The 26,141-nt window shown below is 41.1% G+C and overlaps 3 protein-coding genes across 5 annotated transcripts; 1 reads left to right on the top strand and 2 right to left on the bottom strand.

The window, feature by feature from the left end:
* Window positions 1-105: 105 nt before the first annotated feature.
* Window positions 106-6,202, bottom strand: LOC106951037 (glucocorticoid modulatory element-binding protein 1-like; the record flags this gene model as incomplete). Its single annotated transcript, XM_015038295.1, has 6 exons — window positions 5,716-6,202; window positions 4,220-4,352; window positions 3,871-3,929; window positions 3,558-3,679; window positions 2,064-2,167; window positions 106-320 (listed from the first exon to the last, which is right to left on the bottom strand). Coding segments are annotated over exons 2-6 (616 nt in total), but the record flags the coding sequence as incomplete, so codon positions are not given.
* Window positions 6,203-6,941: 739 nt separating this feature from the next.
* Window positions 6,942-20,329, top strand: LOC106951061 (discoidin, CUB and LCCL domain-containing protein 1). Of its 3 annotated transcripts, none has more exons than XM_015038331.1 (15): window positions 6,942-7,128; window positions 10,242-10,463; window positions 12,103-12,240; window positions 13,496-13,547; window positions 13,968-14,040; window positions 14,128-14,261; window positions 14,350-14,387; window positions 14,636-14,827; window positions 15,854-15,966; window positions 16,185-16,356; window positions 16,454-16,549; window positions 16,644-16,737; window positions 17,637-17,674; window positions 17,756-17,866; window positions 19,035-20,329. In XM_015038331.1, the coding sequence occupies exons 1-15, from the start codon at window positions 7,026-7,028 to the stop codon at window positions 19,445-19,447; spliced, it is 1,989 nt and encodes a 662-aa protein (XP_014893817.1). In that variant the 5' UTR covers window positions 6,942-7,025; the 3' UTR covers window positions 19,448-20,329. The 3 variants fall into 3 exon arrangements, with proteins under 3 accessions (XP_014893817.1, XP_014893818.1, XP_014893816.1); XM_015038332.1 differs by having other exon boundaries at window positions 16,185-16,359; window positions 16,457-16,549; XM_015038330.1 differs by having other exon boundaries at window positions 16,185-16,359.
* Window positions 19,696-24,958, bottom strand: LOC106951063 (zinc finger protein 135). Its single transcript, XM_015038333.1, has 3 exons — window positions 24,763-24,958; window positions 24,366-24,642; window positions 19,696-23,031 (listed from the first exon to the last, which is right to left on the bottom strand). The coding sequence occupies exons 1-3, from the start codon at window positions 24,787-24,789 to the stop codon at window positions 21,551-21,553; spliced, it is 1,785 nt and encodes a 594-aa protein (XP_014893819.1). The 5' UTR covers window positions 24,790-24,958; the 3' UTR covers window positions 19,696-21,550.
* Window positions 24,959-26,141: the final 1,183 nt, after the last annotated feature.

Genomic DNA, 26,141 nt, shown 5'->3' with positions numbered 1-26,141 from the left:
ATTTATCATATTTTGGTGCTTGGTTTCAAAGTGATCTTCAATTTACTGGTTTGAAATGTCAATGCTAAAAACAGTGGTTAGAGCATATGTGATTGGTATGAAAACAGGAAACTTTAAGTGCCAACTGTAATCTACCTGTCACAGTAGCCAGCTGTCCCCCAACAGGCTCGAGAGCCAAACACGACAGGCTTGGCTGCACCAAGGCCCCTGGAGGAGGCCGGGTGCTGTTCATCAGCACATCGAGCTTGGTGCTGCGGCAGGTGTTGCTGCACACTGACTCATGCTGGTAGAAATCTATCTGGCCAGAGTCCATCATTTTCCTGCAAAGGGGACAGGCAGGTTACAATAATATGGCAAAGTGTCTGAGAAAACATTTTTCTTTTTTTTTCTTGTTTTTGCTTTCGTAGTCGCATGGGAGACGTTTGGTCTGAACAATCCTAACAGCCTCTCGCTATTTTGTTTGATGCGGGGCTTGTTGGTCAGCCCTCCGGAGGCATAAAGATAAAAAGAACAGATGCCGCCTGTTGGGTTTTGCGTGTTGCCTCCCAGCAACACCAACAGCAAGTGCAAACACGATAAAGAGGTGAGAAGTGCTGCTCGAAGGCTTATATGTGAACCATTTGATCCTGCTATCATCACAGTTGTGATTACCCACTGCCTCTGGTATGCAGGCTCAGACAGACACTAAAACAGAGATGTGCACATTGGATTTGGCATTAAAGCAATCCTGACGGTGGTTCACCGCAGTGTATTCTAAAAGTATTAAAACCCCATTTTCCCCACATTTTGTCATATTGCAACCACAAAATGTAACTGCATTTATTGGATTTTCATATGACAGACCAACACAAAGTAGTAGTGTGGATAAGAACCATCGCATGACAATAAAATGTGTTTTAAAAATAACTACGATCAGCGTGGCACGCATTTGTATGCAACTCCTCTAACGTCAACGCTTTGTAGAAACATCTTTCTCTTCAAGCTTTTGGAGTTTTCTCTCCATCAGCTTCACCCAGACTGAAACCGTTTCACATTCCTTCTTTACAAAAATAGTTCAAGTGCAGTCAGATTGGATGTAAACCATATGTGGACAGTTATTTTCAAGTCCTGCCACAAACTCTGTCTTGGATTTAGGACTGGGCTTTGACTGAGCCGTTCTCATAAAGAAATATGCTTTAATCCTAACCATCGTAGCTATGGCTTTGGGTCATTTTCCGGTTGGAAGGTGAACATTTGCACCACTCTCAAGTCTTTTTTTGCAGCCTCCTATCAACTTTAACCAGCTTCCCTATCATTGTAAAGAAAAAAGTTTACTAAAGCATCATGGTATCGACATTTGTCAAAGGGGGGATGGTGTTTTGAGGAGGAATTGCAGTATGACACAGAAGGTTCCCTTTTGGTCTTGCTTGAGCAGAGTACCTTCTTCCACGTGTTTGTTGGTTTTGCCTCATGGTCTGTGGAAAACTCCTAGTGACACTTCGAATGCTTGTCTTTCAACAATGACTTTCTCATTGCCTCTACTCAAAGGCCAGATTTGTGGAGTATAAAAAGTTATCTAATAGACCAATTCAACCTGAGCAGAGTATCTTTGCAGCTCCTCCATGAATATATGTTGTTGGCTTTTTTTTTTACTAATGTTCTCTACCAAACCTTTAATGCCTTCACAGAATAATGCACTTAAGTTACACACCATTTTACCCTATTTATTATCTGTCTTTAAAGAAGCATGGTTGCACTGGATTTTATGTAGGTGTATTAGACAAAGAGGGAATAAATACAAATGCAGATTTTTCTTTAGAACCAATAAACAGGTATGCTTCTCCTTCCATTTTTATGCTTTGTATCGGTCTATCACAGAAAATCCCAACAGATTACATTGAAGTTTGTGGTTGCAACATGAACAAATTTGGATGGCACTAAGGCTCTGAATAGTTTCACAAGATGCCGCACAAGACATGACATTCATCCGTTTTAAAATGATAAACATGACAGTCGGCACAAGAAAGTGGAACTAAAGGTTGTTAACAGAAAGACAGATGTTTCTTAATGTTTCATAATCTTACCTGAGCATAACCCCTCCCACTCTGATGGCTCTTTTCCAGTCCTTCAGAGTGGCTTTTCCTGCCAAGTGTACAAACTGCTTGGGACTAATGAGCTGGTCATTGAACTGTAAAAAGCAAGACAGGGCAATTTATATCATGTAAACAGTCATATAAAAAGTAAAATAGGCTGTTAACCCATGTAATGATTAGCCTACATTTTATTCCTCTGGAATAATTTACAATTCAATCAACCATACAAGAAAAACAGAAAGGTATTAAGTTAATAACATCATAAATGTGTTACGATATAGACGGAAATCTGTGGAGTTTGAAACGACAAAGGGTGGGAGAAATCTGCCTCAAGCAACAGGAGTATCGAATCTGAGCATGAAAATATAAATTACTCTTTTTGGAGGAAGCTCATTCATCCATTTCTTTTTGTAGAAAAAGGAGAAATCACAGATTTGACACAGAGTTATTTCATCTGAACATTCTGGCTTTGCAAAATGTACTAAGAAAAATGTGAAGTGATTTTTTTCTTTTTTTTTTTGATTGAAAATCATTCTCTAACAGGAGATCCATCATGGAAGAAATGTATAAAAGTCTTTCAAAGCAGGACTTCAACCCAGTGTGCCGGAGCACTCAGCTGTGTATAAAAGTGGTGACAGGCACAAACAAATTGCAAAAGTTGCAAAAAGAAAACAGTGCACTACAGGCAACAAAGGTCAAAACACAAAGGGACAGGAACCTGAAAGTCACACACCTTGAAAATTGAAAAATGCACAACAGACGAATAGAGATAATGTCAGAAGGAGATAGAATGTATGTATAGAAAAGCCAAATATAAAGCATTTCTAATACCAACAAAGAAACCATGGTTAGTGTGGGTTAAAGACGTAAGAGCAGAGGTGAAAAACTGATGTCTGGAGAAAAGTGGTATTTAGTGTCAAATCAAAATTCAATGATGGGACGATGTTGGTGGTTCAGTTGGCGGCAGATTCAGTGAAGCATCTAAACCTAATGTGTTAAATGTCAAGAAGATTTCTAAAGTTACTGATAACTGATTGATAAGTCAATCAGTACCTCTGCTAGTAATACTCAGATGGAAATTTAGGCTATTGTGTTTTGTCACTTATTATGGAGTTTCATAAAATATTTATTAGGTGGGTCTATTTGTCTATTTGTCTATTTTCTTTGCAAAAAAAAAAAGAAGAAAAAACTTAAAACGCTGTAAGTGTGATCAGTTTATTGAAATAGGGAACAGTTCAACACATTCTCTAAAAGTGTGAGTCCATGTTTTGTTGTTTTTGTTTGGTAGAAGTTGAACTTGTGTCCACAAGGACAAAACCTTTTTCCTGATTAGTCTCTCATTTAAATGTCAAGATAGTAAGAGAAAGAATAAATCTAAAGGAACAATGCAGCAAAGATTTAAAAAAAAAAAAAAAAAAGTACACCGTGGTTGGCTCTCCCGTAATAAATCAGCACCTCTTGGACACATTCAGCATATTGACCTACCTTAACACATCGTACATTGATTCCAGGACAGACAAACTTCTTAAACAGCAGGACTGCTGCGCTGTCTCCACAAGTGATGGGGTAGCCATACTCTATCTCTGTTCCATCGGCTTCACAGTCACCTTCACAGGATGCAGCAAAAAAAACATCACCGGAAGAATAATCGAACAATTACAACACTGAGACTATCACCCAGCACTATGCTGAGTACTATACATAATGATTCTGTTGTATTGAACAAAATGTGTGTTTTTTGTATATGTTCATTAAGTTTTAAAGAGATAATATTTTTGGTTTGCATGCCTTTACTTACTTTGATGTGTCTCTATCGCTAAAACTCTGGTGGCAGTACCGACACTGTCGCCATTTAGCCTGCAGAGGGCGACATAAATTCACATTTGAAATGAAACAAACCTTACTTTACTTTCTCTGCACACTGGACTGTTGCGTTAACTTAAGAATATACAGCATATACAATACAAACAGTCATTTTTCTACATCAGTTTAGCTCACACACAGATATAATGGGACAATAATGGTTTTGTTGTTTTCTTTTTTGTATTCCCTCCAGGCTTTGGTTATTTAAAAATGTGATTCTGATATGAAGACTAAGACTTAAACTCCAAGGCAACGACTGGTACCCCTCCGTGCAATCGTCTTACCCATTTAGCTGCAGGATGATTTGTCTCTGATGGATGTTGTCCCTGCATTCCTGCTTCTCTGTTTTAACCACCATGACTTTGCCTGAAGGCTCAGAGACCCATTCAGCAGCAGCCATCTCACCTCCCAGCAGGGCTGTACAGAGACAACAGGTGAATCACATTAATGTTCAGATCAAACACAAATACTTTCCATTACATATTTTTGGATAAAAATAATTTCCTGTTGTTTCAGAATTAATTCATGCCTAGGTTAAAACAGCCTCTGCATGCTGGGATATTCTAGATGAGGAATGCAGCTTATTCAGAACATTTTCCAACTCTAATGTGAGAGGTTCCATACAATTCAATTTAAAAAAAATCTATTGGATGGGGGATAAGAAAAACCACACAACCCTGGTTTAATTTATTGTTAGTATTCAGTGCTCTGGAGTTCACGCCTGCTTTGTTTTTAGGGAATTTGATCAACTGTGGAGTTCAGCTCTTAAAAGTAGGATTTTCTTGACATTTTAATTACGTTATTTAGCTAAAATCATCATTCACAATAAGGTTACAAAAAATGAAAATAATCTGATTGTACAAAAGCATCAGGCAACAGAAGAGACCAAAAGTTCATCCAAAAAATATCTTTACTAAAAACAGTGTGCCAAAAATGACTGTCTCAATGACCAATGGATTTATCTTTGATGATGAACTCCAAGTCTTTGAGATTAAAAAACGTTCTTTTCCTAATCTTAAACTCCATACAAAGAGTCCATACTTTGCCAGAAGGAGCATGTTAGTGAAATTAAATAACTTGGAATGTTTTGGACTTAACCGTAATTTCAAAATGTGGTCGTAAAACTGATGATGATGAATTATTTCAAAACCATTTCTTTTGTTGCGGTTAACGCAAATGTATCTTGTACAATTCAACTGACAAACTTTATTGTCTATGAAAAACGTTTTTAAAAAGCCGAATAAGTGTTCAAACTTCAACAATTGCGTGACATTTGCTCGTTTGTGTCTTTCAGCAAAAACCCATAGTTTTCAGAGAGGTTCTAAATGTCAATGTCCATTCATTAGATGGGCACAAAACAATCTGCTGCATCACCGCGGCGTATATCAGTAATTGGGGAAAAGTTGAAACAATAGTGACATTCCTGTAGCAGCGAGTCAGGAAGGCTGTGAGGCCGAATGTAACACAAAATATTAGCTGCAGGAATTGTAATGTCTGGATTAAATGTAATGAGTTAAACTTGAAATGTTTAGTCATTTATGTGAGACAAGGCATGATGGGAAACTAATTTCAATTCTTATACTCTTGTCATGAGCCGCTCTCAATTTGACAGTGAACGCAAATGCAGTTGAAGCCTTTGCAATAATAGAACAAGAGCAGCCTATCTTTCAGGGGAACTTAACGAAAGGAAGAGACAGCTAACCACAGTATCAGACAGACTACAATGAACTAAATATATTCAGCCGTTTTCTTCAAATTAGTCTATATTGGATTAGCATACCCGGACAGTTGCGTGCCTTTCTTACCCTCTTCACAGCCTCACTCTGACGTCTGTTGGGGCGGCATCACGCACCCCTGTCGCGCGTTCCCGTCCCACACAGGATCCACAGAAACAAAAACCGGGGTCCACTTCCACTCCTCGCACTCTACGGTGTAAACAGCGTAAAAAAATAATTAATCCTCCGCTTGTTCAGAGGGACACGGCAGCGTGAGCCAAGCTGTGTCGCTGCCCTTCCTGCAGCCAAGGCAGCGTTTGCCTGAGAAGCATCTGTCCCGCTGTCACGAGAACCGCTCTGTTGGCACGCGATGTGTAACTCGGTCAAACTGTCCTCGTGAGGCTGGATTTGTGCTCCACTGTAAAAGTTCACGGGCAGGGCGACTTTATTCACCCGGTATTTAAATTTCTCCTCCACACACACAAACAGAAAGCAGAAAACACTGCATAAGAAATACTTCAGTAATATGTGAGTATCATATTCTTATTAGTGATCTGGGACTACAAGCTTGACGTGTTCTGCTGTTGCCTGTATTTCACCAGTAGATGGCAGTTTCGCACTTAAGTTGATGACAACTATTGAGCAAACGCAACACGATAGGGATTAATAATTGTTGCTCGTTGTGATTTTGCGAGTTAAATGGACCGTTTTCGACTTTTGATAAGGTTTAGTGGGATACAATTCGTAAGCATGGGCTGACTAGTGATGCCGAGTGAGGACAGCATAGCTCACATAGTGCTAGATGATTCTTCTCACGTTCCTTTTTTAGTATTTTTCCTGGGACTTTAGTTTGTATCTATTTGTTCTGCTGGAATAACTTCTAAAAGTCTGTCATTTACCTTTTTTGGAGGATAATATTTCTACTTGAAGTCCTCTCTTGGACTTCAAGTTGAAATCATATTTGGACCACATAACTTCACTGCTTTCTTCATGTGAAAATGTAGTCCCAGTGGATAGTGGTAGACTGTTTTACTCGTGGACAAAATTATTTCTTTCCTTTCTCTATTGTCTTTGAGCTAGTTTGTTGGTATGCTGCTTTTCGTAAATATGGCATTTACACAGGTAGTGCTATGAAAACCTCTACAACCACTGTGCTGGCGTGAACAAATACAGACACATTTGGAGTCCCATACATTTAGAATGGAATGCCCGGGATCATTTGATTGACAGTCATCCTAACCAATAGGAAGTCGAGTTTACGACTCGTGGCCAATAGTAATTTCGCAGGATATTCTGCTGCGAGTTTTTATTGAAGCGAGAACTCGACCCATCGAAGTATGCACCTTACTTTTTTCCTTGGACAGGGCTGGAAATCATGCTTGGAAAGAGCAAAATCATCGAGGATGGAATGAAGTTTGTTTTTACTAGTTTTTGGATTACTTTTTGCGCCTGTTTAGTTGATGTTCGCTGTCAGGAGGGTAAGAAAAAGCCCCTTTTCTGTTGACGCTTTTGGTTAAACAAACAGACAGAAATTATTGCGACGTGACACGGAATTTCTAACATCACGTTAGCTTTTTGCTGAGTAACAACTAAAAACTAAATATTGGTAAACGTTTATTATTACAAGATAACACTTTGTTAATAACGTCGGAAAAGTGACAAGAGTTCAGGTAAAACTTTAGTACGTGGCTTAATTTTTTTTTTTATTATCCTAACTTTCTAACTCATTTCTGAAACAAATATTTAAAAACTTGTTTCCCAGCTAACATTTTTTTCTGAAAGTTGGGATATATTTGCTGCTGTGTATGAGTCAAAATCAACTTTTGATTAATGTATTTATGAATAGGACTGTAGAATGCTGCATCTTATAAAGCACAAAGGTCGCCCATGTGGTATGATGGACACATTCTTTGAATACTCTTCCTTGTCTATGTGTTTACCTGCTGCTCCCAGCTATCCTTACCACGGGCTTTTCTAAACTGCATTCAGCAGCATGAATCACACTGACCATATTTACACACAGAGGCAAAGAGAGACAAATGATTACTCCAGCATAGACTATGACTACACACCACAAATCATCTTCTTTGTTGTTTTCGTCTGGCTCTCTGGCTTTGGTTTCTTCACATATCGGAAGCTGATTAAAGTCCAGGGTGAATTGCAGATTCTGAATCATGTTGTTGAAATAGTAATCCTCATTAGCTGTGGCTGGGACAGGTTTTGGGAGCTCTACCTCAGCCTGTTTTCTGTTTTCACTCTGCAGTGATTGGCAGATTGTAAGGGATAATCCTATGCAGTGACAGGTAGGACAGGTGAACATCCTGTTTGCCAGTGCGGACCTGCAAGAACCTGCCAGCAAAAAAAAAAAAAAAAAAAAAAAAAATAAAGGGGAAAAAACAGCATTTGCTTATTTAACACTTTAAATTCCTGTTTTGTTGATCTCCCTGAACTGGTCAGGACAAGCTGAAGTCATGCTGCACCTCCCACTAGTGCATAAGTGTACAACATAAACACAGGATTTCAGTTATTTCTTTCTACAAACAAAAGTGTGGCTTGAATTTCCAGCTTGCCATCTAACTAGCTTCTCTCTCACAGCTGAAGAAACATTCCCACTGCACGATGCTGCTACCATCATGTTGGCCCACTGGGAAATTGTTAAATTTCTCTAAAATGTCTCTTTCCGACACAAACGGTGTCATGTATGCTGGCCAGAAGGTTTCGTTTTGGTCTCATGTTACGTGGGCATCTTGTTTTTACATACTTTTGGATTTCTTTGAACTTTTACAAAATATACTAGATTTGCAGAGTTCACATGTAAACAGATTCTCTACCAGAGCTGTGTCCTGCTGCAGCTCCTCCAGTGTTACCATGGCTACAGTACTTATCTTATTAACACTCTCTTTGTTTGCCGTTGTCATTTTACCCTTTATATTGTTCAGATGATGGATTAATCGGTGCCCTTTAGATGTTCAAAGATTTCTTTTTTATAACCAAACCCTTCTAAACATCCCCAAAACTTTATGACCCCTGACCTTTCTGTTGCATTCCTTGCTCTTCACGATAATGTTTGCTTTCCAATGTTCTCTAACAAACTTCAGACCTTCAGAGAAAAGCTGTATTTAATCTGAGATTAAATTAGACACAAGTGGACTCTCTCTACTAATACTTGGTGAGTTGTTGTTTTTTTTTTTGTATTATCAAAGTAAAGTGTGTTGAGCACAGATTCATTTTTATTTGAACGATATTCTCATTTTCCCGACACTTTTCTGCATTGCTTTCTGCTGGTCTATCACATAAAATCCCCAATAAAGTGCTTTTGAAGTTTGCGGTTCTAAAATGTTTAATAGGCGCATAAATACTTCTGCGAGGAGCTGCATCGGCTCCTTGATGCAATCAGAACCAGACGGGTTTTGTCAGAGTGACTGCAGGTGAAGGGGTTCAGCCAGCAGGAGACAATTAGCAGCCACCCAGAACGCAGCCGGCACTGCCGCCGTTGTGGCCTCCCACCGGAAAGTGACAGATCCATGCTCTGGTGCCCACAGCAACAGCATGTCACTCTGGCATTTCCACAGAAATCCTTTGGGGGAACTGAGGAGGGGAAGCAGCATTCAAAGGTTTGTGGTGGGATTTGAAGAGCTGTTGGGAAGTTGGGGGGGATCTGGGGGTGGACAGTGTGATGCAGGATGTGTGACACAGGGGCAGAGGAAGGTTATCTGGGGGTTTGGGAGCCATATATGGATGGGCGGAGGAGGGTGGGAGTGATGTTTAGGCTCAGTCTGGCCTCGATGTCTCACTCAAGTTTTGACCATTCTCGGAACATGTCACCTCCGTGGTTTTGTGGGGGCTTGAATTTGCGCAAACAGTTTCCAGAGAACTAATTTCTGACTCAATTGGCTTTTTTTCTTTTCCTATGAGTAACACAGATATTAGACGAGGTATCTAAATATTTGTGTTTTCTGTTCCAGTAGAAGCGTTTTAGTCAGAGAACTTAGGTCAGAGGATGTAACAAATTAAAGGCCGAAATGTTTTGGGGGTTTTTTTTCCATATGAATAGATTTTCCTCCAAAAATATCCAGTTCTTTGTCTTTTAACCTTTGTTAATATAAGTATATTGGCAACTTGTTCAGCTTATGCTATAGTCTAGAGGAATTTCCTTCACAATTAGTTGTGTCATCACTCAGTTATGAATATAAACATGTCCAGGTCTGCAGGGCCTGTTTTGATTGGACTTGTTATTCGTTTGTCCTGAAATAATGCTTCACCAAAGCCTTTAATATTCACTTTATTTAATTTAGGAAAGTTATGACGAGCCTGTCTGCGGTTAAGACGATTTGCCTTTGCTTAAAGTGCAGCCAATAATTCACTTCTCAGAGCTGATTTGAGAGTAAAATCTGTCCACATGAATACCGAGTACAAACGATAGTCCTTCAAAGGCTACATTTGATCTTTGTGGCCAAGTGTGGCAGAAAGCTAACACTGCATTCCCACAGTGAAACCTGGTGGTGGAAGCATCATGCTGTGGGGATGCTACTTTCATTTATTGACTATTTATTTTCACTGCCCTCTTAAGTTCGTTCTTGCTTCCCCTTAGGTAACGGTTGTGGACACGCGCTGCTGGGAACAGAGTCAGGTACCATAGGCTCTCCCAACTACCCGGGCACCTATCCCAGCAACGCCTGGTGTAAATGGAGGCTGCGCGTGCAGGAGGGCCGGACGCTGCGCCTGCTGTTTGGAGACTTTGACATCGAGAGCAGCCCAGGCTGCAGAAACGGATCCATCGTGATCACCGGCAAGAGCGGAGAACGGAGACTGGGTGAGTTCACCTACGATTTCGTTGTGACCTCAGACGCAGTCAGCGTTTTGCCGGCATACCTGCTGACAGACTTAAATGCTCCTTGCCGTTATTAGAGAACTTACCGGCATGACTCTATAGTCATAGCGTGCCATTTAGCTGAAACATCGATGGGAGACAAACCCTATTTTGCAACAAGCACATGTACGTTTTGCAACCAGCTGTATCAGGTTGTGTCCCGAGGCTACAGATATTTGACAGCGCACCAAAAATCAAGGCTGGGAGATTATGACGATATAAGTATTGTGCTGAAGGTTGTTGGATTTATTTAAGCCCCAAAGCGTTCACTGTTGTCTGTCTTTTGCTGCTAATGTAGATCATCTGTAAATATCAGGGATTTGTGAGAAATATCATTTTTTCTGAGCTCAACTGATACTGCAGCATTTATTGTCATTAAAAAGATATAAAATAATTGTCTGCTATCAGTGGAGGGTTACCAGTGTATCTGTAGCTTATTTGTTTGCTTGTGATTGTGAATAAGTATATATTCTGTACCTGCATTTATTAAAGTGGATTATTAATGGATAGCACCAGAGGTTTAAGGAGGTTTCTTGAAGAATAAATAAGAAAGAAATAGACCGTTTTTAACGACTGATACCTTTTTTTCTTTCTTCCATAAAGCCAGATCTTTTCTTTTTTCAGTCTCTGGATCTAAAACCTTTTTTCCTTGTCTTTTGACTTTAGCTGTTTGACTTAGTCTCTTTCTAGTCCTGGCAATGTACTGTAGTGAACAGTATGTGCTTGTAAAATAAGTGAAGACCTGAGAGATTCATCATCCCTTTGTTGTTGGAGCAGTTTTTATGCAGTAGTCTTTTGTGCCCAAAGTGAAGCCTTTAAGACAGACTAGTACTACAAAACATCCCTTGGGTCAAGAAAACCTTTTTATGGCTTAATGATTCATATTTCAGAAGATGAAAAAGCAGTAAAAATATCAAAAGACATTTACTTTGGCTGAAGAAAAGCAGCCCTTTCAAAACTATTTATGCTCCATTAATTTTTAAAAATGTTGTAATGCTGCAACGCTGAACTCCAATGTGTTTTATTAGGTTTATATGTGATCAAACACAAAGTAGTGTGTGCTTGTGGAGTAGAAAGAATAAAATAAAAAAAAAGTTTGACAAATAAAAATCAGAGAGTGGTGAGTATCAGCATTTAGCCCAGGATTATTCTGCTTTCCGCTCCAACCATCTTCCCGTCAAACCCAACCAGCTCCTGGTTTCCTGTCGGAAAAAAAAAAGAAGAAAAAAAAAACATTCCCACAGCATGACAGTTGCCACCACCGTGTTTCACAATAGGGATTGCAAAAAAAATGTCCACTTTTACATGTGAAAAGCCAATGGGGCATATTCCCAAACATCCACAGCTTTGTCTGAACAAAACGTGGTTTTGCAAATAGGAAGACTGAAGACAAACGCACTCCCTCTGATTTTGAATTGGAAAACATTTCTAAAAAAAACAAAAAAAAAAAAAACAAGCAAAACAGAAAGTCAAACACAACTTGAGAAAATGTACAAAAGTCCAAGGGGTATGAGTGAACTAATTTAACTTTACTCAAGATTTTTGTTGTTTTTCTGTGCTTTGACTGGTTGTTTATTCCCAGGCCCAGTGTGTGGAAAGCTTAATGCAACCATGAAGAATGTGACTCTTGAAACCAACGAAGTGACGGTAACGTTCATGTCTGGCCCACACCGCTCTGGACGAGGGTTCCTGCTCTCTTATGCAACGGACCAGCATCCAGGTACGTCTGCAGCAATCCCTCTGTTTTCTGACTAATTATTAGGCTACGCAATACGAACAAGTGGTGTTTAGAGAGACGGTATGCTATCACTGTCCTGGAGTACATAGTTTCTGTATTACTCCTGTGCTTTGCCCTTACAGGACACGAACAGCACATAATCCCAGCTTCATTTAATGCATGATTACCAGCTGTCTGCGTTCTTATTTACAAGCTTTCACTGGTGTTTTTGTCATGCTCACTGTTCTGTTAATGTTTACCTGTGTGCGTGAGTGCGTGCGTACGTGTGTGTGCATGTATTACTGTGTATGTGTCTCGGCTTATCTGCATTCATTCTCCATTGCTGCGTTTACTCAGAAACAAGAGTAAGTCTCCTTGTCATCGGCTGTCTCAGGTCATTCACCTCCCCTTTTTTCCCCAACAAGGCCAAGCGCCGCCGAGTCCTGCTGCAAACCATCTGTCGTTGGGGGGGTTTAAGTATTAACATACTTCTGGATATTTTAGCTCATAAATAAAGTTTTAGGGTGTTTTGGATCTTTCTGTGCAAATAATTGTTTGGATCTCATTGCTATGATATAATGAGAGAGACTGTCCTCTTTTCTCAGTGAGGTTCTCTGTATTTGCGGTTTGTATCATAGTTTCCTGTTTTTCACTTAGTTGTTTATAAAATCCATCGGCGTCTGGAGCTGAGGCCTTGAGCAGAGACACAGACCTCTATCTGTTAACTATGATGGCAGAAGAGCTGCTGGCGAGACTCGTGTTGTGTGACTAAGGGACGGCAACAAAGGCGTCAGTCACATTACAGAGACGACTGCCTTTCTCCTAATATAGAACGCTTAGAGCGTGCCAGACTGTCTCATCCTGAATCTGTGCTGTATGATTCTGTGTGCGCGGGCGTGTGTGTGTGTGTGCGTTTGTTTGTAATACCTTGTGGGGACCATTTTCCTGACACATACATTGTGGGGACCGACAAGGGGAAACACTGTTTTTGGGTCAGAGGTTAGATTTAGGACTAAGGTGTGAATTGAGTTTTGGTTAGGGTTAGGGTTAGGTATGTGATGGGTAGGGTTAGGATAAGGTTTAGGCTGTAGAAATGAATGGAAGTCAATGGAAAGTCACCACAAAGATAGCCACGCAAACGTGTGTGTGGAGGGAGCGTGGGTGTTGTGTAAGCCAGAGACTTCCATGTTTCTTCACCTTTCATGAATGTTGATTAATTTTAGCATCTGATTGTTCTTTTTTTTTTTTTTTTTTACAGATCTGATTAGTTGTTTACAAAGAGGATCCCATTTTAGTTTCCAGCATTTAAGGTAAGTTTGACACAATCCAACCTGCTGAAGTTTTTGACATTTTGTTGCACTATAAGCATAACATTAACTTTTGTTTGGATAATTTTTCATTGACCAACACCAAGCAGTGCTCTTGTAATACTGCGTAAACCATATTTTGCTGCAGTTACAATTCATTTGGTGAAACATGGCAGTGGCGACATCATACTGTGGGAACACTTTACCTTGGATACTGATGGGAAGATGGATAATTTTTTTAGCTTTTTAGTTCCACGTTTTGTTCTTGTTCACAATTACAGGCTGCTTTTGTGCTGGTCTGTTAGGTAAAATATATTAAAACTTGATATGACAAAATGTAGAGGAGTTCAAGTGGTGTGAATACTTTTGCAAGACACTGTGTCTCTGTGGAGCTTCTTTCCAATCTGTGATTCTGCTCCTCAGCGTGTATTGCCCAGCTGGATGCAAGAATGTCCCGGGGGAGATTTGGGGAAACTCTGAACTGGGCTACAGAGACGTAAGGACACATTTTCCTTTACCAAACTCTGCTGTATTTAACGTAACCCAACTTTTAAAGTATTATATTTGTTCTCTAATGTCACAGACGTCGGTTTTGTGCAAGTCTGCGGTCCACAGTGGAGCTACGTCTGACGCTTTGGGAGGCCGGATCACTGTGAATCAGGGGAGAAGTCTCACGCTCTATGAATCCACCTTCGCTAACGGAGTCCTCTCTAAAACGTTGGTTCCTGCGTTGTTATCACAATGAAAGATCACAGTGATGTTTGCCAGCTGCTTGTTTGACCTTTCTTTGATGCCGTTTTGACAGGGGGTCATTATCTGATAAGAAGCTGCTGTTTAGCAAAGGTAGGACCTTTTTTCTTTTTTTTTTCACAAATCAGGGTTTCACCCTCAAGCAGGGCATTATTTACATTCCTTGAGTTTATTTTCCGTGGTAAGCTGCTGTGTTTTACATTTTGGCATCTCTTAATTCCTTTGCAGTCCACTTTCTGCAGCATGGCATAAAAATTTTCTTCATTATTAACATAGTTAAGACACAAGCATTTCTGTTAAACAATGGGACACGTTCTTCCTTTCCTCTCATTCCCAAACAGAATGTAGCAACATCCTGGCTGTCTCTGCTCTAAATGCATCGTCTTTCTGGGACAAAAACAGTCGAGAGCACACAGCGTTCTCAGCCTCCAGAAACACAGAGTCCAGCCACGACTTCCTGCTCTGGACAGCAGACCACAGGGATCCCAACCCGTGGGTGGAGATTGAACTGGCTGAAAGGAGCACTGTGACGGGTAAAAAATATATAGAGATTTTTTTTTTTTTTTTGCTTCTCTAATTCCTCTGATTCTTGTCAATTAAGTTAATTTATATTAAGTATTGTAATAACTAACATTACCTCCATTTATTCAGAACCCATCTGTGTCCAGGTTAAATGGTAAAACCCCATCCAGTTCATTTGTCTGATTACAATTGGAAACTGTCCAATTTGGTCCTAATATTACAGTAATTTAAGTCAACTTTACTCTCTCTACCTAAAGAAGGCCAGCCAATTTATTAGGGTCTTTGGCTTTGCAGCAATCCGTCATCCTGAGGAAGCATGCCGCAACAGGGACAGCTTGAACAGGAAGATGCCTAAAGCAGAATCCAGTCCAGTATAACTGTCCATTTTCCACAACCAGCAGGGGGTTAAAGGGCAAGAAGGAGTCACAGAGCAAACAGAGATGGTCCAGGAGTTCTTTGTTGTGGGAAAACTGGTTGGCAGAAGTGGCCCAATCAGTGACTTCACCTATTAAAGAAAGAAAGCTGAAAGTCACTTTCTATTAGAAAGATAATGTAGTTATTGGGGGCAGGGGAGTTTACAGCACAGACATAGAAGACAAACATTACATCATCATGCTAGGAGTATTTTCTATTTTGGTCACAATAAAAGATTATTCCAAATCTAAATCTGTATTACTGATGCTGGGCCAGCTAGTAGAAAAACAGTAACATCACTGTCAGTTGCTTCGTCTAGGAAAAGAAATGCATCTCAGCACAGAAGCACCAGGACGACTTTCTTTAGGAAATACATAACAAAGAGTGGAACCCATAGCTCTCAATGATTTTGAGAAAGAAACCAGGACGATATCCAAAGTCGGTGGCAGTAGTAAATGCAAGGACTACATCATTTAAAATAATGGGAGAGAATGGGAGGCTGAAGAACAGTTCATAGCGGCAAGAATATCGGCTAGGAGAGAAACTAGTGCTCCATCTTTGCTGTTTTTTTGGAAAGAACTCACATTAAATATGTGCATGCTTCTTCTCGTTGTTTTCCCCAGGATTAGTGACAACAGGATCGTCGGTGAGCTACGTGGAATCTTACAGTCTGCAATTCAGCAAGGACAGAAAGAGCTGGAAGACTTACAAAGATGCTACGAGCAAAGAAAAAAAGGTTGGTGTCCCACCATGTGTCTGACGCGCAGTCAGCTCGTCTTATTCATGAATACAGAGTACGGCAAACGAACAAATCCAGCCGAGCAGCACCTAAATGTTACTTCCAACACTGAACTGCTGGAGACGCAAAAGTAACAAAACGTTTGTCAGTATAAATCCTGCGGGGTTCTTTAACGGCTGCTAAATTTATCTTGCTTTTTCCTTATTCGCTCGCAGGTGTTTCAGGCATACACGGACGGCCACCTCACGGTGCTCAACAGCTTGATTCCTGCCGTCGTTGCTCGATTTGTTCGGCTTCAGCCTCTGAGCTGGCACGACAGAGCTTCTGCTCGGGTTCAGCTCTTAGGTTGCCCTGCTGCCAAGGTCACACTGAGGTCACGGCCTCCCGGTGGTGAGCACATCCTGTTTGCCCGAGTCACACATTATCTGTTCGCACAGTTTCACTGACAAGTGTTACGGAGGTAAAACCGCTGCTTCTTTTCCAGCAGAGTCTCCGTCCATCAAGTTTAACGTGGATACCCTGAACCCAAGCCCCTCACCCACTCCCACTGAGAAAGCCCTGTCTGTGGAAACAACGCTAAGTATGTACTTTGCATAGGAGAAGCAATGTAAACTGATTTTAAGAGTCTGTTTCTGCAAACCTCACTCTGTCCTTCCACACGTGTTCTGCTGCAGCCCACAGTCAGCCAGTGATCATAGCGGTGGGAGTGGTCCTGGGACTGGTGATGTGTGGGAGCTGTCTACTGGCTGGGATCTGGTGGAAGCGAAGGTATTGTGCATCAATGTTGCGCTGGTTTCACTTGCACATTTCGTCCACTTTCTGACTTTCTGCAGGATTATTGTTAGAATGAATCCTTCAGCTGTTTTCATTGACTCTACAGTTCCAGTAAGAAGATTGCATACACTCTCCATTGGCATGAATATCGTATTTTCTGGGGCTTTTAATGACGCATTTGAACATTTCTTCTCGCAGGGTGGTTCGATAACACAAAATGACACATAAAGGCTCAAAAATATTCGTACACTTCCAGCTGTATATGTAACCCTGAAATCAAAATGTTAAGAGAAGCTGCCACAAACCCTAACATGTCATCATTCGCCTGTACAATCAGAAAGAGACTGCAGTAGTTTAAAGGAAAGAAACCTTTAAACCTTTAAAATATAAAGACTGGTTAAAAGTTTGCCAGAGACGATGCAGAGAAAAATCAGAACAGATGAGTCTAAAACAGGGTTTTTGGACTTCAAAACCAGTGGAACTCCTACTGCCACTTGTGAGGCGTTGAATTTTATGATTTGGGAAGAGCTTTAATGCACATGTTCCAGCTGTGCATCATAGAATACACAACAGAGTGTTTCAGAGCGTGCTTCAGAAAAATCTGAGTCCTGTATGTGTTCTTTGACCCGTTTTATTTACTCAGTTTTATTTAATACTGGAAAAAGAACAATTCTAAGTAAAGCCCCCAATATGACATTAATGTTCATCATAAGTGCATGTTTATGTTAACGTCTGACCAGCACAGTATATGGCTATAATAACCTATTTAAATCTTCTCATTTGTATTGTGTTCACAGATGAGGAATATTTTACTACCATACTACATGGAAACTTGCTAAAGTCCATAAAACTTGTATCTAGTTGTAAAATACCTTCATATGTTCTCTTGCCAGGAAAAAAGACTCTGTAATGAAGAACTCCTTACCGACAGGTGAGTTAAGCTCATAAATGGAACATATTTCAAGTCCAGAGTCGAAAACGCTAAATTTGACTTTGTGTGTCTTTACATCAGTTGTCTGTCAGGCTTTTAAGGCAAAGAGTCTCCCGTGTCCACAGTCGGAGCTCATCTCCTACCCACTGGTGCGCAGCGTGCACGACGCTCTGCCGAGCCCCCCTCTGAACGGTGAGAACTGAGGAAGGTTTTCTGCTCTCTTCGGTCAACCCGGCCCTGCCTCCGTCATCAGCGGTCACTCTCAGCAGCTCCAACCAGGCCCTCTTTGAGGCCTAACCATTCTTTGTCCTGGCTCAGCGCATCGCCAGTCTCTGCATAAACATTCCTTTCTTTGGACCGCAGAGTCGCTTTGAAAGAGACCCTTTAATTGGAGCTTGATAAAGGCTGCCTCCCCCCCTCCTCCCCCTCTCTCGCCAGTCCCATCGCTGCCTCATCGAGCCCCTCGGCTTGTAATTCAGCTTTTCACACAGATACTCAGTGACTAAAAGTGTTGATTCTGACACGTTAATCTTACTTGGTGAGCTTCAGAGTTGGGTCCATTTGTAGTCTGATAAGATTTCTTTTATGCAGAAAATAATCTTCCAAACTTTTTACTTTCCCATTACCTAAATAATGCCATTTGTGCCCATCAATGCAGTAATTATTTATCTATTAGCATTCAGAAATATGAATTATTTTAACAATGTGATACAATTAGACATTATATGAGAGTCCTAAAAAGGTCAAACTACACTGCTTTTAAAAACACTTTATGCCACAATCCATTTATTTCCTGTTGGACTAAATCTAAAAAGTGTTACTGACGACCTCCAGGATTTACTGGATCTGGACATGTCATCAGCACGTCCAGAACCAGTAAATCCACTCATAAACGCTGTCGTAAAACTGAGCGACCAAGCGCCACTGAGCAGCTGTCCAGGATATTAAATTATGTTATTCAATAGCCACAAATCAGAGGACAGCTCTAAAAAGATACTTAGAGGGCTTTTTTTAGCTCCTCTGAATCATTACATATCAGTCGAGGGTCTGTATACTACAATCCATCAAAAATGAGATAAGAACTAGAAGGCCATAACTCTCATCCATTGCTCTTTATTAGCCTGTGTTTAAGGGGAAATGCACTACTAGAGCTGTATTTGTTTCTGTATTCAATTTTAATAATCATCACCATATAGTTACCAATGTTAAATGCTTTAAATGCATCTCTGTGACTAGTCCTGAAGGCATTTCATTTTTTAATTAGATCACTGAAATAAACATTTCTGTTTTATTCAGCTGCACCTGATAAAACAAGGTGACTTGTGACGTTTTTTTTTTTTTTTTTTCCTCGTCTTCCCAGACTATGCTGCTCCTGCCATTACATCTGTTGGACAGAAGGTCGGTTCCACATTCAGACCCTCTTCAGATGAAGGCTACACCACTCCGTTCACCTGCGCCCATTACGACACACCTGGCAACCTTCCAGAGTACGCCGAGCCGCTTCCCCCGGAGCCCGAGTACGCCACTCCATTCAGCGAGCTTCCCCCTGAGCACCAACCGCCCAGCTTGCTTCACGGCATTATGCACAGACCTCCTGCTCATGCACCCTCCGCTCACAGTCAGTACGACTGCCCCTCACATAGGGTGCTGTTCAATGGCTACTGCACCCCTGCCCTGCACACCAGCGACCCTTGCCCTGCCAGTGAAGACTACGCAGAGCCCAAGCCAAGTGACTCCTTGGTGCGAAAGAACACCTATGAGGAGGCCTTGTGAATGCAGGGCGATCAGATGTGGAGGACAGATCTACTTGGACCAGGGGATCTCTTAGATCCTAAGAGGACACTAACCCAGAGCGTGCTCAGCAGGGTGAACGTGTCAGTGAGAGATGTTCAAGGACATCAGGAGTCACTATAGACGACCCCCCCCCTCCACCCCCATATTCATAGAGGATATCAGGGTGGACCAGTCAGTACACAAGATCTGAGAGTCATGTTGACAAAATATTTCCTTACAGGAAGTTATGGATTTGTACAGTTTTTATTCCATAGAATGCACAAAGAAACTACAGGTTTGATTGCGTCTGAGACGCAGAGAGTCTACCAATGAAATGTTCAATCACAAGCTGCACTTTCTACAGAAATGTACACATCCGTCTTTTAAAAAAGGTGAAAGCAAAACAGTGGACCGATTGTTACTCGCTCATACTGTTCACAACGCTTTGTAGACTCTTGAAGAAACACTGTTAAAGGTACACTGGTTTGGAGCTGTGACCACATATAACCACTAGGTGGCTCTTGTGAGCTTCAGATTTCTAATACTGAATGACGTGTAACTTTCTGTCTGGAAAAATAACATGTTAAAGTACTTGGGAGTTGTAACACAACAAAGGCACAACAATACAGGATGAAAGTGTGACGAGGAAATGAAAAGTTTCACATACCTTCAGTGTGACTTTCATCAACACAAACACTGTCCTGGAAGTAGGAAGAAGTTCTAAACTAAATTAAAAGAGGATATTATTATTAAAACTGTATACAAAACAAACTATTTTGGATTATTTTCCTTTCATATGTGTGTTACATACAGTATGTGACATAACCTCTGCGTCCACTCTTTAATTTGTATAAAAATACAATATCTAATATTTACTAAAAATGAAAAAGCAGGAAATTGCACTTTTTCTAATCACATTGAATTGTATCTTTTGAATATAAATGGCAGTCTTTTAAATAACAAGAAGTCAGCCGTTTCTTGAATTAGCCTTTACACTGGGGCTTTTACAAGTTTTGTGTTGAAGCTGCCTCTCTCACTACAGAATAAGGCACAATTAAAAATGTTATCAAGAACAACACGTTTTTTTCTAACTGGCAGAGATAGGCGCCACACAATAACACAAATCACTGCTCAGTCAAGTCTGCCTCGTTGTCTAAATGATCTATGTGAAGAAATAAAATAAAATGGACAAATTACTTGCACATAGCATTGAACGAAACACAAAACAACTTCAAAACAGTGGACAGATTTCGCTGCTGTGCCCTATCCGTCCAGGGCCGTGCAAAAGTGTACACACCTTTTGATACTTTGACAAGAGCAGAACTCGGTAACGCCTTTAACATGCTTTACTGGGGGTTTATGTGAGCGACCTACACTAAATAGCACATAATTGTGAAGTGGAAAGAACATTATGCATGCTTTAGCATTGTTAACTAAATGCTAAAGCCTCTTCCTTTTCATCTTTTTTTCTTACGTCATTCGGCGTAGATAGTCCCTGCTCTCCTTCTCAACTGTATTTCCCTCTACAGCAGCAACTTCTTTTGAAATAAAATTCTTAATAGGTAAATCTGGTGCTTGACAAACTGCTGATAAATGTGCACTTACCTATGACAGATGGAAAAAGCAACTAGTTAGTTATCTTATACTAACAAGCTGCAATTAGCAAGCAATTAGCTTGTTAGCTGTAGCCTGATTAGCTTCGATTCACAGAACGTAATGCGAACGTAATATTGATTGACATAAAGTCCAATAAAATACACCAGATTAAATAGTCCTGCCATGACAAAATTCAATACGTCTTTAAGGTCAACTTGCACTGTTTTGATAGATTAAGACATTTTAAAGCCTGAATTATGAATTTACGAACCTGCAATACTCTGACACTCTCAAATTAACATCAGCAACCCTCCCGACCCCAATGGGATAAGGGTGTAAGAATGGATGGATCCATTTACCTTCACTTTCTTTTCATGAAACAATTTGGGCAGGCCTTTAAAACAAAATCCCCCCCAAAAAGCACTGAACCATGTGGTTGTAATTTGGCAAAATTGGGAAATGTCAATACTTTTGGAAGGCACCAACACCAACACCATTAATGCACTTTCATTCATTTTGATTCTGAATGTTTTCACTCCTCTGTCCTTGATTCTCCTCTTCCACCCGGCCGTCGTGCGAGTAGTGCACCAGGGTCTGATGTCGATTCCTGGTCGGGGCGTCTTTAAAACGCAGACCGCAATCCTCGCAGGCATAGGGCAACTCCTCTCTGTTGCCGCCCGCTCCTTCTGCTGGTGACCTGCTCTCATTTCCACTAGTTGGGATCCTCCCATGGTTTGTAGGGATCAGTTCTGTGGCACTGAGAGGATCTGAAGCTGAAGCCCTGACCGTCACTGGTCCACCGCTGGTCGAAGGCAGAGTTCTTGGACGCCCCGGAGAGCATCCCGTTGGTTTGGGTCTCGCCTCCCCGTCGAGTTCAGCTGACAGGCAGTGGACTGTTCGATAGTGGAAGCGGATCCCGGAGCGATTGGAAAAGCCCCTCCCACAGAGGCTGCAGACGAAGGGCCTCTCTCCTGTGTGGATGCGGGTGTGGATCTTAAGAGCTCCTGACTGGGTGAAGCATTTCCCACACAGGCTACAGCTGTAGGGCTTCTCCCCTGTGTGAGTCCGCAGGTGGGCCCGCACCCCCGCCAGATGGGGAAAACCCCTGCCGCAAAAGTCGCAGGAATACGGTCTTTCACCTGTGTGAATCCTCTTGTGGATCTTCAGAGCTCCTGACTGGCTGAAACTCTTCCCGCAGTCGGTGCAGGAGTAGGGCCGGGCGCCGGTGTGCACGTTCAGGTGAATGCGGAGGTTGCTGTGCGAGTTGAAGGCCCGGCCACACTCCGTGCAGAGGAAGCCTGACTGCTTCTGGGCATGCTCGGAGCGCTGGTGCTGCAGCAGCTGAGAGGGTCTGGAAAAAGAGGCAGGGCAGTGCATGCAGGGATGCAGAGACAGAAGGGGTCTTCCTCGTTCCTCTTGCTGCTGCTGGCCTTCTCTGTGCTGATGGCGGCTGACCCGAGGACAGGTGGGAAGCGAGCATCGGCAGGACAGGCAGGGAATGGCAGCAGACAGCTGTGCAGAGTGGGCCAGCTGAGGGCAGGGAACGCACGACGTTATGGGGCAGTGGTGGTGATGGAAGTGATGGTGGGCGTGGGTGTGGGAAAAGGGGGAGTCGGCGCTTTCCTGACTGTTCATGAGGTGAGCGCAGGTTTGTACTCCTCGGTGGCAACAGAAGCAGGGAAACATGGAGAGATGAGCCAAAGAGCCTGCTGAGGGTCTTAAGGGAGAGTCGAGGTTTTGGTTCTGGCTCTGGGTCCCTCTGTCCGCATCGTTGGTCAGTGGTCGGTCGGACAGCCTGGATTCCTGCTCCGACGCGACGCCGGTGGTGTCTGGAGAGCACAGGTTCATGCTCAGGTCTTTGGGCTGGCATGAAGCTTGAGCTAGTAGAGATGAGGACAGCGACTGTCGGGGTGTTAAAGTTTCAAAGGAGGACGAGGAGCTAAAGAAAGGACAGCCCGGGCAGGTGCAGGCATGATGCTCATCCAAACCTGTGGAACAAGAAGAAAAATGTGTTACATATTTTTTTTTACCAAAACTAAAAAAAATAACGAGGAAGATCAACATTACTGAGACATGGAACAAGAGGTGGTGCAGTGCTTGCAATATTTATTGGGATCACTAGTAAAGATGTGTTTGAAAATTTTAAATTTTACTTTGTAATTTCAGTATATTTATTCAATTGGTATTAAAACTTCCTCTCAAATAAATGCACCATTTATTTATACTTTTTATGTTAATCAGAGTAATCCACTAACTGGTACCCTTGGTAAAGAAATATGACTTGATAAGTGGTTTTAGCATTTAGAATAAAAGATGAATTTAAAGTGTATATTAAGTATTGTGGAGGAACTGTCATGCTGTGGGCCTGTTTCTTTTCCTAAAGCTCTGGAAACAGGGCATCATGAATTTTTAGCATTTAGCTAAATTATTTACTAGACCACAAAAAACAAAATCTACCTTTTTTAATTTCTTATTGTGGGATATTTTCACATTGATAAAATGTGCTCAGTTTAGAATTAGCATTTTATGTGGGTTTTTTTTTTCCCCAGTGGTGCTTCTTCTGCTGCAATAACCAGGAAATGTACACATCTTTACCAATGTGCAATGAATTCGACGGAAGGATCGCAAAAGCAGAAGTTCCTCTTACATCAAAATATACGCGACAGCTACTATGAAAAAAAAAACATTATTGTGTAGCTCTCTGTAGTGCTACACCATAAAACAATTTCAAACATTTATTTAAAATCATAAAATGTCAGTAGAAACAATAATTGTAGACTTTCAATTTTAATAAGGCAGACAATTCATGTCGCCTAAAAGGCACTATAATTATGTGAACACTTTTACCAATTGGGGAAGAGATTGCAACAGGTATTGAGAAAAACATTGTAATAATTTTTTTGTCCATGTTGTCAAGCTCTATCTGTTACTCATCAAGACAGGCAACATATTGATATCGTATTGATCTGTAATGGACTTTCATCTCCAGATAACACTTTCATTTCCAAGATAAATGCTATATCTTAACACAGACGTCTCACTGTTTTATAGATTTATATTAATTATATCAAAGATGGAGAAATTTGCTAATTTAAGTTTGATTTTTTTTATTTTTAGTTTGTTGTCTTTCAGTTCAATTTAAAACTAATAAAACTATATTAGATATTTAGTAAAGGTGTGGAGGAATGCCATGTTAATCAATAAACTTCCATATCTTAAATAAGAGATATGGAGTTCATTATAATTTAAAGGAAATAAAGTAATTCGGGATATGAGGTTGGTTTGATTGTATGCTAAAACAGCCTGCCATATATGATGCCACCTTCTGCTCTGTCTCTGGCCTCTCCCCTCCTGTGTGTTGCCCCAGCATGGACCAGTCTGCCCGGGGCTGCCTCTCTCCTCTCCTGGACTGGCTGCAGAGGCTGAAGGGGTTGCAGCGGTTGCAGCGAGGAAGCTTTGAGTCCGAGAGGAACACCAGCAGCAACAGCCGTCGTCCCCCATGATGCGCTTCTCACATCTGGCGAGTTTTTGGACTGGTTTCCAGACGAGAGAAGATCGCTGATGTACTGGTGCATGTCCATCCAGGAGCACTGGGCATGCTGCGACACGTAGAGCAAAAAAGAGCCGTGACGTGGCCTGGAGCCATGATTTCCTCTGCAACCAAGGCCTTTAAACATGCAGCGTTCAAACCCATATCATTGAACGAATAGCGTACTCACGTTATCGCTGCTCTTGTCTTTGTCCATACTGTACAACGCCGGCGAAGGAGGGACCTCTCCGCTTTGCCTCTTTACGGTGTCAAAACAACGAAAGCCACAATAAAATAAATAAACACGTTTTGTCCTGACATCAACACACCCAGTCAGACTATCTATTTCCGGGTTAATAAGTCACGTGCAAACACACGTGACGCCTAGCAGACGTCGCAGGGACATACTATATTTTGCCTAAATATATCCGTCCATTCAGTTCTAGAGGAGACCTACTTGTCATGAGAGAGTATATGACTTTTTTTGTTTTTCATTTTATCACTTTAAACGTACAAAATTTAAAGTATGCTATTTTTGAGATACAGAGTGACAGAGCAACAGTGTAGCACTACTGTGGATATGATGTGGCTTTAAAAGAGTCTATGAACATCAAATTTCACGTCTTACACAGACTAAATTGATTCAAGTGTGAACTTTGACTGGACCATTAAAACTCACGAACAAGCTCTGATTTAAGGAGTTCCATTTAAGCTCTGACTACATTTTTTTTTTTTTTTGTAGCTTCTTAATGGTTTTCTTTCAGTATTGTTGGCCCTTGTTTAGCTCCATCCATCTTCAAACCAGTCATCTGCACAGTCTGATACTGTCACCACCATGTTTCACCCTATGGATGGTATCTCATATCCTCCTCCCGCCCAACACACACATATCCTGGACTTATTGGTTAAGAAGGAAACAGCAGAGCAACAAAAGAAGACCTCATATTGCATGTGCAATATGAGGTAAGCAGCACTGTTTTGCAGAAACCTTATATACCCTTTGTTTTCAAAGTCTTACCTTTAACGAGTTATTAGGATGTAACACATTGTGGACAAAAACTTGAAGTAAATAAATTTATTTCTAATTACTTTAATAGTGTAAAAGGTAAGAGACAGAAAATAGAAGACTGCAGTAGACATTCCTTTATTTTCCCATAATAGAAAAAAAGATGAAGTTCTTTGAATTTAAACTAGAGAAAGACAGAAGGGAAGGAGACTTAAGATAATAAAGTTTCTTAAGAACAGCAGAAATGCAGAGCCATGAGATGATATCCTACATTCACAAATAAATCTTAGCCACATACTATAAGATAAACGTTTTTAACTCAATCTATCAAACATTACGGCGAGGTGTTTCAGGTTACAGTTCTGGAAACAGGTGGATTTTTATTCAAGGTCCTCAAGATCCCATGTGGCAGTCCGGATCAGGGTTTCTGCTGGGATGGAAGTATTTTTCTTCTAACAATTACTTAAACATTATTTATGGAGCACAATAGATTATAGGATACATCATATCCTTACTTACAGCTTTAAACCTCATGCGTCCCCGCATAAACAGAAGTTATTTTG

Source organism: Poecilia latipinna, unplaced genomic scaffold, assembly GCF_001443285.1.
Source record: "Poecilia latipinna isolate Pla-1442-1.1 unplaced genomic scaffold, P_latipinna-1.0 Scaffold437, whole genome shotgun sequence".
Taxonomy (NCBI): domain Eukaryota; kingdom Metazoa; phylum Chordata; class Actinopteri; order Cyprinodontiformes; family Poeciliidae; genus Poecilia; species Poecilia latipinna.
This window is presented reverse-complemented; position numbering and strand designations above follow the sequence as displayed.

Excerpts from the sequence above, each read along its gene's own strand:
- LOC106951061 (XM_015038330.1), top strand. The coding sequence starts at position 7,026 with ATGCTTGGAAAGAGCAAAATCATCGAGGATGGAATGAAGTTTGTTTTT. Across the intron at positions 15,967-16,184 it reads CTACGAGCAAAGAAAAAAAG|GTGTTTCAGGCATACACGGA; the intron begins GTTGGTGTCCCA and ends ATTCGCTCGCAG. Across the intron at positions 16,360-16,453 it reads GAGGTCACGGCCTCCCGGTG|CAGAGTCTCCGTCCATCAAG; the intron begins GTGAGCACATCC and ends CTTCTTTTCCAG.
- LOC106951063 (XM_015038333.1), bottom strand. The coding sequence starts at position 24,789 with ATGGACAAAGACAAGAGCAGCGATAAC. Across the intron at positions 24,643-24,762 it reads AAGACAAGAGCAGCGATAAC|CATGCCCAGTGCTCCTGGAT; the intron begins GTGAGTACGCTA and ends TACGTGTCGCAG. Across the intron at positions 23,032-24,365 it reads GGCCAGAGACAGAGCAGAAG|GTTTGGATGAGCATCATGCC; the intron begins GTGGCATCATAT and ends CTTGTTCCACAG.